Genomic DNA, 14,404 nt, shown 5'->3' with positions numbered 1-14,404 from the left:
CTGCTGCATGTTTATATCTCGGTTTTTAGATTCTCTCTGCAGAGGCTCTTTACAGCCCCAAGGACTCTCTTCAGGGTACTGTGCTTTCTCTGCCACCGTGTTGATATGGCACACAAGTAAGAGTACGAAGAGGCATTGAATTTGTAGCAAAAACCCAGCCAGCCCAGAAAAGCAAGCAGTAGTTCTGTAGGAGGCCAGTCTGGACTGTAAATACTACGAAAAACTGATGTAGCCCAGAGGCTTGGGAAGGTATTGATTTGCTTTCCAGTACTGCTGTGCTTCAGCCAGCTCTGCTAGAGGCTGGTGCTTCCTCTGTGTGGGTGTGACACTGCCTGAGTCCGTGAGGGTCAGGGATGAGAAATGGGATGGGGCCTTAATCTGCAGAGCTCTAACCACAGAGGGACAAGAAGTCATTACCGGGCATTGTTCCACAACAGTGACCAAGGCAATCTCAGCATCTACCTCAGAGCAAAGCTCAGTGAAGATTTGCTTTTTAGCAGCCCTTGGAGGAGGAGGGAGTCGGAGTTGAACCACTGATGATATTCCACTCTGTGCTGTCAGAGAATTTTGGCTTAAACCAGAACGCGTGGTGCACATAGTACCCAGCGGTGCAGCACTGCAGTTCTGTGCTTTTACTTGTTTGCTTCACATTTAAAGGTCTTTGAGGAGGGACGAATACAGCATCTGTCTAAACTTGGAGTCAGCTTGGCGTCCTCCCCTCCACTGGTTCTGACAGCTCAGATTTGCCCTCTGTATGCACGAAAGAAATGAAATTTAAGGGAGTCTGTAATAGTGAACAAATTGGAGTGTTTAATTCTTTGTCACGTAGAGAAACACCTATCTGACATTTTTTTGTCTACTGGAAGGGTACATACTTACTCATGAACTGGACTGGTAGTGATAATGTGAGCAATTCGAGTCTGATTTCTTGAGATGAAACTGCTTCCTAAACTTTAAATAATTTGCTTTGGTCTTAAACCCAAGTTGATTCAAATTTACTTCGAACACTCTGGATAAAAGGTTTGCGTGTTAAAGATGCCGGAGTCCCTCTTAGCCCTTTCTAATGGGTATTCCTAAGACTTTCAGAAAAACTGGGAAAGTCCAGTATTAGGATTCCTGTAATTCTTATATTAAGTAGAAATTGTAGGTGTGGAACAAAGTTGCAGGTTTGAGGTTTTTTTGGAAGATTCCTTCATTTGCAGGTACTATACGAAGATATTTGAAATTTATAGGCCCTGTTGAAATATTCAAGTTAAAAGAAGAACCAACAGTTATCAAAGACCCCACCTGGAGTCTGTTGTTTTAATTTTTTTATCTCACTCCTGATCTATATATATCTAAATAAAACTTAATATTTTGTCTGTTGCTTTTAGAGGAGGTGTTCTCTTCTGCTGCCTCAGCAGTTATTTTGTAATACCGTCCCACACTGCCTTTTATGTCTGTTGCCTGTTTCAGTGTCTCTGATACTTTTGGTTTAAAGACCGTTATATTAGCATTAATTTTCAGCTGCGAATTGCTGGGAATGTCTTACATGGAGAACTCTCTTCCCACCCTCAAATGTATTTTCATTTCCCTCCTTTGTATGCACATATTTCCTTGGTGATGGCTTTATCCTTAGTATCCCAAGGCACTTCTAACAGCTTACCCTCTTCTCTCTTGTACCAGTACATCTTTGATGTTAAGAAGACTGAGGACAAAGTGTTAGTCTCGTTACAACAGGAGGACCGCCGCAAATACAAGAAAGAAGGGAAAGGAGACAGCATCCCAATTGGCTTTGAAATATTGAAGGTAGGCAGCCATCCGCACTCCTGGATCAGCTTGTTCAGCCGTCCTGCTTCTTCCTGGCAAGGAGATCTTTGGCAGACAGAGGCACGATTATCACGGTGGGGTCTGGCTCTGCTCTCAGCACGAGCTTTGCGTGAGTACTGCACTCAGTCACCAGAGCTGACATGAGACAGACCACTTGAACTAAATTGTATTTAGTTCAATTCAGACTCTTATTTGAACTACAGGAACATAAGTCATTTTTCCCCATTGCAAAAGAATTTTAAGTGCTTTTCCTACCCCAAGCTTTGAAGAGAAAGACAAAATAATACTAAGTCTTGAAACATGCAGGGTTTTTCCTCCTCCTCACTGGAGGCTCCTGCCTCCATTTCATCAGCAAATGCAGCCAACTGAATGAGTGTGAAAAGTCTGCAGGTTTTCTTTTTGCAGTTTGTCTTTTCTGCCCACAAAAGACTGTGTGATGTGCAGGGAAAATCCTGCCTGTTAGCTCTGATACCCCTCGTTGCATTAATCCCTGCACTGCTCCATGGCTTTAGGTGGAGGATAACAGAAACTATCGACTACACAAGCTGACTGTGCAGGAGAGAGTGGCCACATCTCCGTACATCAACACACGCACTGTGTTCTTGAAGAGGATCCTTAAGCAAGGCCGCTACGTCCTTATTCCCACTACATATCATCCTGGCATTACTACGAAGTTTATCCTGAGACTCTTCACAGATGTGCCATCAAAACTCAGGTAGGTTGCACTCACAGCTACGTGAGATCTTCCCTTGCCCACATCGGCTGCGTCTCCTTGGAAATGGTTGCCTGGCTGCCCTCAAATATTCCTGCATCACTGGCTCATGTCGCTCCAGAACTAGGCCCTTTCGACAGTCAGGGTCACCTCCAGGAATCTCCAGATGGCTCAGTGGGATTTGTGCATGGTTAGGATGTTTTTATGTAGGAACCTGGTGGACAATTCAGTCTGGGGCTTTTGGCCTTTTAGTTTGGCTTCTGCAGTTGCTTCCAGTTGTAAGTCAGAACACTGAGCACTGGTGCTTGCAGTTACAGTTGATACTGTTTATTTCTTTGACCCCCATCTCCTTTGAAACCAGTGGGCAAAGCTAGTGTTTTGTGAAATCAAGCCTGCTGGATTTTTTTTCTTGCTTTGACATTATTTTCCATGATTTAAAGGGCTTGTTTTCCCACCACTTTTGCTGCCATGCGAAAGCTGACACAAACGTACTTTGTTCTGTTTTTGTTTCAGTCTGTCATTTCTGTACCACAAACTTCCAAAACAGTAGATGAGGAAAGAGTACAAATCTCATGTTCTGAAAACGCCATATTTCCATAACCAATGATTGTTTGCTTGACATCCATTGCTTCAGTTGCTTTTCCCATGATTTTTCAGGGAGCTGAAGGCAGATAAGCCTAAAATGACATGTTGGAGTCTTCTTTGCGGTTATCCACGCAGAGTCACCCAAATCAAAATTCACTCTGCAGAGGGTTTACAGAGGCAAGACACATCAGGCGGTAAGTCCAAAGTGAGCTTGGAAGAGTGGAAGGGGGGCTCCTTCAGTCCTCTAAAGGTGATCTGAGTTGATATGTAAACAGTCAGAAATGATCCAAACAAACTCAGTTGAAGCTTTATGGGAATTTTTTTTTTTCAGCATGTTGTAAAATCGGCTCAAAAGGAGAGATCAGATGAATAAGATGACACAAACCAGCTAGAGTTGTGTGTCATCTATGCTGGTCCAGGTGGGCAGTAGTAGCCAGCCCCTCCTGAGAAGTTTTTTGTGGGGATTAGGAACAAACTCACCTTTCAGGGTTATGTGTTTTCTAAATAGAAAATACCCAGGGAGACAGCTGACTCGCAGAGACTCCTATAGTGTACTACACTTCCCTCAGCAATGTCATTCACGACCTTCAGAGCACTTTGTTCTTCATTACCACAAGCTTAATAGCACTTCAGGGAGGAAATTATGGTTTTCAAACAACCGTTTTCAGCTGAGCAAACTAGGACAGGGAGAGGTTAAATGACTTACAAGTCATTTAGCAGGACAGTATATCTACACATCACAGTAAGTGTCCTGAAGGACACTGAAATGTCTGTCTGGCATCTACTGTTGACAGTTAATTAGGCAACTTGTCCAGTTGTCATTTGCTTCCTCATTTTCTACCACTACTCTCCATCTGTCAGCCTTCATTTCCCATGGCCAGTGCAACAGGAAAAGGGAGAGACATGCAGCCCTGCTTGGCTGGTAGGGAGAAAGCAAAGGAGCAAAGGTGCCACCGTGAAATTGGGAGTGGAAACTGAAGAGGTTCCTGAACCCTCGGCTGTGTTTGCTCCAGGTAACTCTTCAGCTGAAGATGTGGAGCTCAGTTGCATTAACTTCTTGTGGCAGAGAAGGCATTAGTCTTAGACCTGTAGTACAGTTCATCTTCAGTCTCACAAAGCAGCTGTAAAATTTCTCCCACCAGCTGCTACAATTTTATTCCTTTTCATAGTTATCCCTGGCACCCACTGGGTGGGACTGAATGTACTTTTCACTGTAAAAGCCACTTTCTGTCAAGTCTGGTTGTCTCTTCAGGGGACAGGAATGTTGGAGGGAAGAGATACAAAAACTGATCCAGTTTGTTTTTCTCAGTAGTTTTCTTGAAAAACAGGAGCCACAAACACCTCGGTCAGACAAGCAGTATGGCTCCACGCTCTCAGCAAGGGGATGGATGGGTGAGGCTGAAGGGTGATATGTGACAAGACTAGCAGAGCATGGAAAAGAGGCAGCATGTTCTTGTTCTTACCCTGGGAAGCCCATTTTCATTTTTTAAGGGTGGTTTTCTTTGCTTTTAAAATTCCTTAAACATTTTTCTCTAACATTCCCTGCAGTAAAGCAAGAAAAGCCAATTCTCCACCCTTAGCATTTCACAATCCTTAGCACAATTATGGTCTTGACGAGATCATTAAAAACAATCGCCTGCAGCTGCTGAAGACCAGGCTTCAGCTGAGAGCGCCTTGTGGGATTTGGTGCGTTGTGACATGGACCCTCAGGAATACACAAATAGGACTTGCAGCCAATGTGTAATAAATATTCTAACTGCAACGTGGCCCAAATACCTTTAGGATGCAGTACTACCACACGTGGTCAGGTTGAGTGGAAGCATCTTCTTTCACTTGGATTTCAGCATCCAGTATTGGGCTGATGATTACCCTGACAGAACTGCTAAGCAAATCCTCTGCTTGATTATTTTATCTGCTGAAAAAATGCATAATTGGGTCAAGTGAATACTATTTGTGAATTAGTACTGAATTCATAAGGTAGCTGAAAAATCATCAGTCTACTGTTGCCAATCTTCTTCTGTAGTGTTTCCATTAAAAAACATACTGGGATTTGAACACAAAACCTAAATGAATCTTGTTGTTTGAATAAAACTTTGCCAAAAAAGTTAAAATACTTCCCTTTTCTATCAACATAAAGCTTTCAGTAAAAGCTTTTGTCTCTTTTCAGCCTGTAGTTCCAAATCTCATCCATTCAGGGGGCAGTGAAGGAGAGCTGAGTTACTTCAATAGATTCCCCATTATCTTGAATTCTGCTGTGAAATCCCTGTTTGAATCTTTCTTCATTAACCCTTTTTTTCATATAAGGATCTCCAGCTCGCAGAGTACATTCATAGTGTCTTGCACAATGCCATATTTTATAGCAGCCTCAGACAAATGAAATAGGGAGAGTGTTTAAATTAAAAAAAACCACAAAGGCAAATGTGCACTGCGGACATTTGTGCTTCACAGTAAAACCAAGCTGTGCAATAACAAGGGTAACGCCCATAACTGGCACCCTGCCTTCTAAGGGCACCTTGCTGGGAAATTTGGCAAAGCTCCCAGTTGGGAATAGGGTCCAATTTTGGGAGCATGAAAAGCTGGGTATGGTATATGTTTCTCGCATTTGGGGTTTGGGTTTTTTTGGTAGATTAAGAGAGTAGATATAGAAGTTTCTTGATGAAAACTGGCTGGATGGATTGTAAATTTACACTAGAAAGTAGTGTGTCCAGGGGCATTAGTCTAAGATTGCTTCCTAATACTGCCACAGAAAATGCAGCTCCTTGTCATCTCTCGCCTCCTCTCTGGCTCCTCTAGATCCATGTCTGGACCCTCTCCCATGCTTATTTCAAGGAGACATAGCAGCCAGGCATTTGAAAAAGACCAGCTTTCTCAAAAGTGAGTTTGGACCTCCAAGTCACGTGGGCAGTTACTGAAATACCAGCCTTTCTTGTTGCTCTGGGAGCATTTCCTGATGTGAATTAGACTTAAAAGTCAGCCTCAGCCTCCTGTCTAATCAATGCTGTGAGGTGAGGGAAGAGGCCCCACAGCCATTGCTGTTGGGAGTGACAAGGAGAGGTTCCCTTTCAGGTTAGGCACAGTCAATATGTTTATTCCAGTAGAAAATAGGTACATTAAGTGGTTGTGTTTCTCTGCTGCTAAGAGGACCTCACACAAAGGTCATTTTCTTGTGCGAAGGTTGATGGCAACTTGTTTCTGTGTGAGCTGCGGTGTCTTACCAGCCCCACTGCATTTCTCAAGGTTTTCCTGACCTCTCCTTCACCTTCCAATGTGCAGCATCTCCGCTCTCAAGCTGCTGCGTTTCTTACACTCGGTCTCTCTCAGCTGTATTCCACCTTCTCCAGCCACCTGCCTGGTTTGTCACTGACATCCCTTAGAACAGGGAGAAGACAAACCTTGATGATAAAGGGGGAGGTTATAATTCATCCTGAAGCTTCTGAGAACTGAGACACACTACATCTCTGCGACAAACCGTCCTGAAAACATCAGGGTATCTCTGTGCTCTGACACTGGGGGTGTGCAGTTGCAGAAAGTAAGAGCAGCCTGAACAGAGATACCTTGTTTTGATGTAACTTGGAAGGAGGGATTTTAGACTTGAATGCACTGTTCTTCACATAAGCCCACCACTGGCATCTGAGAGTGGTGCTTAGCACAAATTCCTGAGCAACTACTTAAACCAAACTGGAAGAGAATGAAGACTGCATAGCAGGTGTACACCCTGCCTGGTTCACGAGCTGGTTGTTGTCAGAACCCTGCTCCCTGCCAGGGCAAGGTGGTTAAATCTCTATTTTAAGTGTTTACTGGAAAGCTCCTCCTTGCTGCTGTCTTTGATTCATTGCCCCATCTGGAAAAAATAATGGATGGTTTGCTGTGTCAAGAGTACTGCATGAATCCAATTGCCCATACTCAATTCTGAATGCATATAGGCTGCTTCTCTCGGAATTACCTCTCTCTGAGTTACCTTCTTCTGAAGTTGATCCAACTATCTGTGAGCCCAGCACAGTGGCAGGTTTGCAGGAAGATGAGGAAGCACCGTGTGCTTGGAGGTTTTCTGTCTCTCACCTCCCAAGTCTGTTTTAAAAACTGCTCTCTCAAGTTTTACTGCCTGTCACATTCTTTTCCCGAGTTTATCTTTGAGAACAAATCACCTTTTGCATTTTTAAATCTTCCCACTGAAATTCCATGTTGAATTTGTGCGTTTGTCTTTCACCACTTCTTTTCTAAACTAGATGTTGTGATTGCCAGTGTGTGACGTACCTGGTAAGAAGAGTATCTGGTACCTTTAATGGCAGTTGCCTCGGGAGCAGTCTGAGAAATAGAAAGAAGGAGAAAGCAAAAAGCATCTGGGAAATATCCAGGCAAAGCATGAGAAGGGAAGCAGGGAGAAAATGGAGCAGAGGTGGGGGGATGATGCCAGTGGCAAGATTCCCTTTTATTATCTGTATCTCAGGACAAGCGAAGAGGTGTCACGTGAGCCAAGACTCAGCTGCAAGAGCAAAACAACCTGTTGTAGTTCCCAAGGCAGTGCCTGTGTCTCGGCTGCGCCTGCTCCCCTCGGCCCATGCATTTTCCTGGTGCCTGAGCTTGTCATAGCTCTCCCTCTACAGTAAGATGGGTCTAGCTGGGGAGGAGTAGGAATGTCTGTCTTTCTAGAAAGCCTTTTGTGTTTGGTACAGTGCTAAAGGATGTGGCTGTTAGATCCTCAGTCCAGTTATCAAAAAAAAGTTAGCCTTAGACTACTGTGCATAGATTTCTTTAAGCTTTAGAAATGTCTTTACTATTCAAGTCTTTCTGGCCTTCACAGATTTCAATTTTTTCCTCTGTGCTGCTCTTTTGCACAGCTTCCCAATTCAACAGCATGGCCGTAGGACTGAGAGAAAACAGCTGCTTATACACCGTGTGGTGTCCAGGGCATAGCTTGAGTCATCCGTGTGCCTGACAACTGAGTCCCATCCTCCTTCCATTGCCAGAGTAGTGGCTCCAGTTGCTTTCATTCCCAGCTCATGGTGGATGCATTGCTTTTCCACGTTAGTACCCCTTCTCCATTGTCTTTGTACTGTAAATAAACCAGGCCTAGAGCTGCAAAGAACTGGGCCAGCTGTAGCTGAGAACATCCCTTGTCTCATCCCACATGTGCAGGTCTCCCACTTCTTGCTTTTGTTCTGGAGTTGGAGCCAGTCCTCCTAATGTAAGTGACCATTCAGCAATGCCATCATGAGGCCCTGCTGTGCAGGTACCTTTCACCTTCTTCTACCTCCCTCTGTTTTTTTTCTAGCTCTTTCTGAGAATTTGAGTCTGTTCCTTTCAAATGTTAGCTTTCCTTTTCCCCTCACTTAGCAATCCCTTCCTTAGTCGCTCCCTCGTCCAGCAGATATGCCTCTTACCTCTTTAAACTCTGTGTCCTTTCCCCACCCCTTCTGATGCCCTTTATCTCTTAATTACTGTTAATGATCAGATGTTGCTTTCCTCTTTGCCTGCAGCCAAAGTAGTTGACACCATTTCATGCAAGACCCCATTTTATTCAGATCCATTTTCCAAACCTCTTTGCGAAGGGGGGAGCTTTTCCATCGCTGATTACACAGCGTGGTGCCGCCCCGTGCCCCAGAGCTAAATCCACACGCTCAGTGGCACAGAAAGTGGCCACACGCTTTCAGTGACACAGAAAGTAATTGTCTATCAGAAAAGCCAACACTCTGCTACCTGCAATGGGAAGTGTGAGATGTTGTCAGGGTAACAGGCCTGTCGTGTGTCTGGCCAGGTGTAATCATGGTGCAGCATATGGAAAAACCAGGTTTCTTTCTCGTGAGCGGAAGTAGCTCCTTCTGGGTTGGATGTAGCTGTTAGGTGGTTTGCTTGTGTGAGATGTCGGTATCCGTTCCTGCAAATGAGTGATGTGTTTGAGGGAAATCATCCTGGTGTGACTTGTTAAAAATCGCAAGCTGCCTTAAAATGTTGCTGCCTTATGGCTGTCATTCCAGTGGTGGCGTTCTCAAGTAGATGGTGATGAAATGTAGGTAAGAAACGACCACAACTTACACTCACGTGTGTTCAGTGGCTTATTTAAAATCCATGAAAAGCAGCGAGAAAAACAGATATGCTGTCATTAACAATCGGAATGGACAGAAAGCGTTGTTGAAATACAATAAAATAGTAGTGCCTGTGTTTACTTAAAAGTTAATTAGAAAGTGGAATGGTCCATTCTATTTGAGGATAAACTGGTGTTTCCAAAGCCGTTCTTGCTCCCTACTGGAACAGAAAGAAGATACCTAACAAAGTAAGGACGTCCAGTGTAAAAACGACAAAACACTTCTAGAACGTTGAATAATCTCAGTGGGTTACGTGTGATTAAAGTGTAATGTAAAACATTAACTAGGAGCTGTAGTAGATGCAAACGTGTTGGGATAACATAAACTTTAAATACATCCCAGTGATAGATCCGATGAAACTGTCTCAGGTTCATGGCAATGAAATGAGAAACTGGGGAGGATTTGCTTTGACAGTTTCCCACAGAAAACTCTAGTGAAACCAGTGCCCTCCTACAATGTGTTTTAGCGTTTTGACAATATTTTACTTTCTGGAAGAGAAACTGCTCCTTGAAAATTATCTCCTAACACTAATATGGGGATGCAGTAGACAGCACTTCCAAGCTAGGCAGTCTCAAGCTGGGCACTGAGATGTTCGTTCAGTGATCTAAAAGCGGTTCCGTGCAGTTTCTGACCTTGCTCTCCCTAGGAATTGTGGACGTGGAACAGTTCCTCCAGGTTGGCCCACGTCAGACTGCGCATGCTCCGGTGCAGTTTGGCTCTCGCACCTAGAGCTGTGTCGGGGAGCTTAGTGTGGCTTGGAAGATTTTTCCGTTAGATGAGGCCGGAGGATGCACGGCCTGGGAATGTGGAAAGGTCACAACCCCAGTCTAGGAGCGGGCTGGTTTCACAGCTAACAGCACTAAGTTTCCAGCTCTGAGCATCCAGTTGTTACAAAATGAGGTGTTTCACCTCTGCGGGTGATGGGCAGGTAGCAGTGGACGTGACGTGCTCTGGTGCCTGGTTCCCGTGCTCAGCAGCGGTGAGGGGATCGCTCCTGCGTGGTTTCTGGGCAGCTCGCAGCTGCCATTCTGTCTCCCGAGAGCCGTGCTGCTGTTTGTGTTTTAGGAGCAGATCCCTATGTACTTATCAAGTGTGAGAACCAAAGCACGCGCTCTCCTGTGCAACACGATACGACCAGCACTGTCTTCGACACGCAAGTGATTTTCTACAGGAGGAACCTCGACAGTCCGATCATTGTCCAGGTGAGATAAACCACGCAGGCTGGGCTGCTAAAGGCAGGCCGGGGAGCACAACAGCGCTGCTGGGCTTGACGTCTGCTAACCCTTCCTGTGACTGGGAGGCAGGACAGAAGTATGGGAGCCTCTGCTCCCTTTCCTGGGCTATGCCTGGAGCCATTCAGCTGTTCTGCACATTCTCTGGTCTTGGTCTCTTCCATAAAACAGCAGCTGATGACACTTAGGGATCAGAAGGCACATTTCATTCCAAGGCTTGGAAGGAGTTTACAGAAATATGCTTTGCCTCATTTGGTACCTGACAGAACAGAGACAAAGAAAAGCCAAGTGTTGTCCAGAGTCAGTGTTTGAAATAAAACCAAAGCTAAGGCCACTGTTAAGAAGTGGTTTACCCTGAATTCTAGTCTTGTGGGAACTAGACCAGTTTCCCTCAGCACTGGCTGGAGGAACAGAGGGCAGGGCCTCCAGAACTGCTGCTGTCCCTTGCTCTGGCAATGTGGACCTGGCTCTAACGTAGAGGAAAGGGCTGGAGACAGTGCAGAGGAGAGCAGAAGTGGGCAGTGGCACAGACAGGCTGAGCACGTGTAGGTTTCTATTGACGAGCTCAAACGTCATTTTTATTCCTCTTCTAGGCAGGCTGTGACCTAGAAAGCAAAAAGCTGCGTTTAGCTCCTTATTTGCATAGTGTATGTAAATGAGCGTGCAAATGCAGAATCTCCCACATGCTCTCTAGACAATTAGCTAAATTTAGATGTCCGCCCCCTCCTCACTGCTTCTTCAAGGGGTTAATGGGGGTGACCCTTCTCCAGGGCTGGAGTGGGAGAGCAGCACTGCTGCAGCTGGCTTTCTTTCTGTTCCCTTGTCTCTAGGTCTGGAACAGCAACATCTTGTGTGACCAGTTCCTCGGCCAGGCGGTGCTGGCAGCTTCACCCAGTGACCCCAGAGAACAGCAGACTCTGCAGCTCCGAGGGAGAGGCGGCCGGGAAGCAGCCGAGGTGCCGGGTCACATCACCGTCAAGGTTTTTTCCAGCGATGACCTCGTGGAGCTATGAATACCAAAGCCCCGCAGAGCCAGACAGAGCTGTCACCTCGCAGCAGGGGGGCTTGTCTGTGCTTTCTGTGTGAATGACTCGGGAGGGAAGGTTGCGCATAATCATAATCGCTTTACAAAGAAAAAGCCCTCTAACTCTCCACATTATCATGGGTAATGGGGAGAGATGCTTTTGAAGAGAGGGAGAGTACATGTTTATACACATATATGTTCATGATACAGCAAATACAGTAGAAGAGAGGCCAAATTAGCAGATAAGCTCATTAAGATGTGGCCATCTTCCCCAGCAGCATCCTTCAGGAGCTCTCGGCACGTAAGGTGGAAGCACACACTGTTCTCACCGGTTCGTCACCTGTTCCCCGCAGAGGGACTGGATGCCGGCGGGAATGGCTGCATCTCCATGGTCACGTACCAGCAGGTTGGTGGGGTGGCAAGCACCAGGTGGATTCGCACTGCCAGGCTGAATTTGGGAGGGGGATTTTTTTAAAGCTTTGATTGAATGGGTTTTTTTCCCCCTCACCATATAGGCCTATAAAATTCTTGATGAATGTCCTGGTTATTGCTACAGATCAGATGTTTCTGTTCCTTGGTGAAAATGTCATTCCCGAAGGAGTTCAGTCATGGGATCAGCCTTAAGACCAGGGCAGCATTACAGCAGAAGGGCAGGGCTTGCAGTGCCTAACGGCACACCACAGCAAATAGAGCTTTGCCCGCATAAAGGCTCTCAGAGGGACTTTCACTCTTTGTTCTCCACCTCAGGCTGATGGCTCACAAGGTGTATCTCTGGGCACCTCCCAGTTCAGCTGTGGCTTTGCTCGGAGGACAGATTCAGTACTGGGAGCCTCCTTGCTAAGGAGGCTTTGTTTAATCCACATGAGGCTAAAAAGGGACTGACGCTCCTTGTGCTTCATTAGATGTGATGGGTAGCACTGGACTGCAAGGGGACAAAATTAGCTCATGCCAAGGATGGGTTCGTAAAACAAAGACGGCAGGTAGCAGGTTTCACTCCTCAGGGTTTTGCATCGTATTGCTGACCTCCGTGGTGAAGTTTAACTTGGGTACAGTAGAGGACAGGAATTGTTCCAGATGTCCTTCAAAGCAGGGGTTGTGCTACAAACTTTAACTTTTGCGTATGGCCCGAGAGCAGGGTGTTCTCAGCAGACATCAGTGTTGTCAAGCTGCGCCGTGACCCTGGCAGTGTCAGAGGCTTGCTGGCTTAGACCTCTCGGAAATGGATTTTATACACTTGCAAACTCTGGTTTTGAAAGTGAAGCGAAGGGATGACTATTGTGCCTTTAGTACAGCCAGGAAATCTGGATTTCTGTGTGCTTCGTAACCACTCCAGCCATTCGGTGCAGTTTTTATCATTTATAAAATGGCCCTCAGTAGAGTCAGTGTTTTCACGAAAGGTTTTGAAGTCTCCTCAGGGCGCTGAAGGTATCGTTGCCGTGGTTGGAAAAAGTGTTCTCTGACATGTTGGAGATGGACTGCAAGGCACCGGGTGGTATTACACTGCCACCAGCTTAGTTGCATGTACCCAGCACCTAAATCCAGCTCTTTTTAAATAGCTGGGGCTCAGGCCATTTTGCACGCAGAGCGTTGTCCGATGCGAGCTCCATGCGGTTGACAGCCCCACGGGCATGCGTAATTCTCCTCTCCAAACACGTAGCGTGAGTTGCTTACTCTGACACGTTTGTAAGCTGCAGTTTGTTGTAAAAACCGTGAATTTTGTCATACAGCCCCCAGCTTGGGCAAGCCACCCAGGGAACTACAGCGCAGCCTGGGCTGTCCTCGTGTGCCTTCTCCTCCCACCCAGGCACATGGGAGGTGGGAGCAACTCCTGGCCAAGGCAAGAGCAGGTTGGAAGGGGCTTGTGCTGCGCCCGCTGCCTGCAGGGTGGCCCGGGCCAGGTCGGGGACGGTGCCAGCTCTCTGCAGGCTCTCTCTCCTGTTGTCGTCTCGCCATGACAGCAACGCCAGCTCCCTGGGGTGGTGCGATGTGTTTGCGGAAAGAGGGTTGCCTTTTCAGGCAGACACAGGGATGTAGGATCCAACGTTACCAGAGCGGGGCAGTATTTCTGAGCAATTAATGACAACTTGCGGGGAAAGAAAGAGTTTTTTACTGTAGGGGACTGCGTTTATGTACACACTTGGGCCACCTTCAGCAAAGAGTTTTGGTCCCCCAGAAATTAAAACCAGAGGGGAAATAGTTGGAAAATGTTTATTTCAACCTTTCTTTACTTCTCGGTATGAAGTGACCTAAATAAAAGGTTACAAAAAAACCCCCAACAAACGGTGTTCAGTAATTACTGCATGAAACAGTTGGTTTCAGATACAAGGTAACATTCTGGGATGATCCCAAATGACACTTTTCCTCTTGCTCCAGAAGACAAATGTATCTCAGCTGTTCACTGAACAGGCCTCCCCGCGCCTGCCTTTTACTTCAACTGCTCCCCACCGTCCCCCGTGAGTTCCAGCTCATCGCGGGCTCCTTCGTACTGCAGCCCTTCTCGCTGTCTTCGCCCTGAGGAAGACCAGGACAACAGCAGTGTCTCAGGAGCCCCGTCGCATTCTGCCTGTAAGTCAGAGCTCCAGCTCCCGCGGTGCTGTGGATATTGTTGACTTAGAAAGCGATTTATTTTAGTGAAGCCGGTTCTGCCCTCACGGCTGTGTTCCCATTCCCCTTCCCACCTCCGTCCACCAGGACAAGCTCTGTGAATCCCCGTGGCTCTCCCCGTTAGGCTTTGGCCGATGCCCATGTGTCTCCCGTGGCACACCAGACCCGTCACCTCCGCGGGGAGTAACGGGCCGACTTGGCTGAGGGGCGATGCGCTCCACCCGTGTCTCTGCTGTTTGTCTCAACTAAACCCTCACCGCTTGGAATTCTCGCTGCAGGGCAGAGGGCTTGCCTGACTCCCGCAGCATCGCGCGCTGGGTGGGCTGCGGTGGCCGGTCCCGGCGGTTAATGGTGA

The 14,404-nt window shown here is 46.7% G+C and overlaps 1 protein-coding gene across 1 annotated transcript in view; it reads left to right on the top strand.

Moving 5' to 3' along the window:
* The window catches only part of LOC104512279 (calpain-5-like), a 42,508-nt gene extending 30,942 nt beyond the window's left edge, over positions 1 to 11,566 (top strand). Inside the window, exons 8-12 of the mRNA XM_010155199.1 lie at positions 1,666 to 1,788; positions 2,322 to 2,524; positions 3,179 to 3,300; positions 10,255 to 10,391; positions 11,252 to 11,566. Coding sequence (XP_010153501.1) covers positions 1,666 to 1,788; positions 2,322 to 2,524; positions 3,179 to 3,300; positions 10,255 to 10,391; positions 11,252 to 11,434 — 768 coding nt within the window. The 3' untranslated portion in view covers positions 11,435 to 11,566. The remainder of the gene's footprint in view (positions 1 to 1,665; positions 1,789 to 2,321; positions 2,525 to 3,178; positions 3,301 to 10,254; positions 10,392 to 11,251) is intronic.
* The last annotated feature ends 2,838 nt before the right edge of the window (positions 11,567 to 14,404 follow it).

This window comes from Eurypyga helias, unplaced genomic scaffold (assembly GCF_000690775.1).
Source record: "Eurypyga helias isolate BGI_N326 unplaced genomic scaffold, ASM69077v1 scaffold5727, whole genome shotgun sequence".
NCBI lineage: Eukaryota > Metazoa > Chordata > Aves > Eurypygiformes > Eurypygidae > Eurypyga > Eurypyga helias.
The sequence above is the reverse complement of the archived record's forward strand: the minus strand, read 5'-3'. Positions and strand labels throughout refer to the sequence as shown.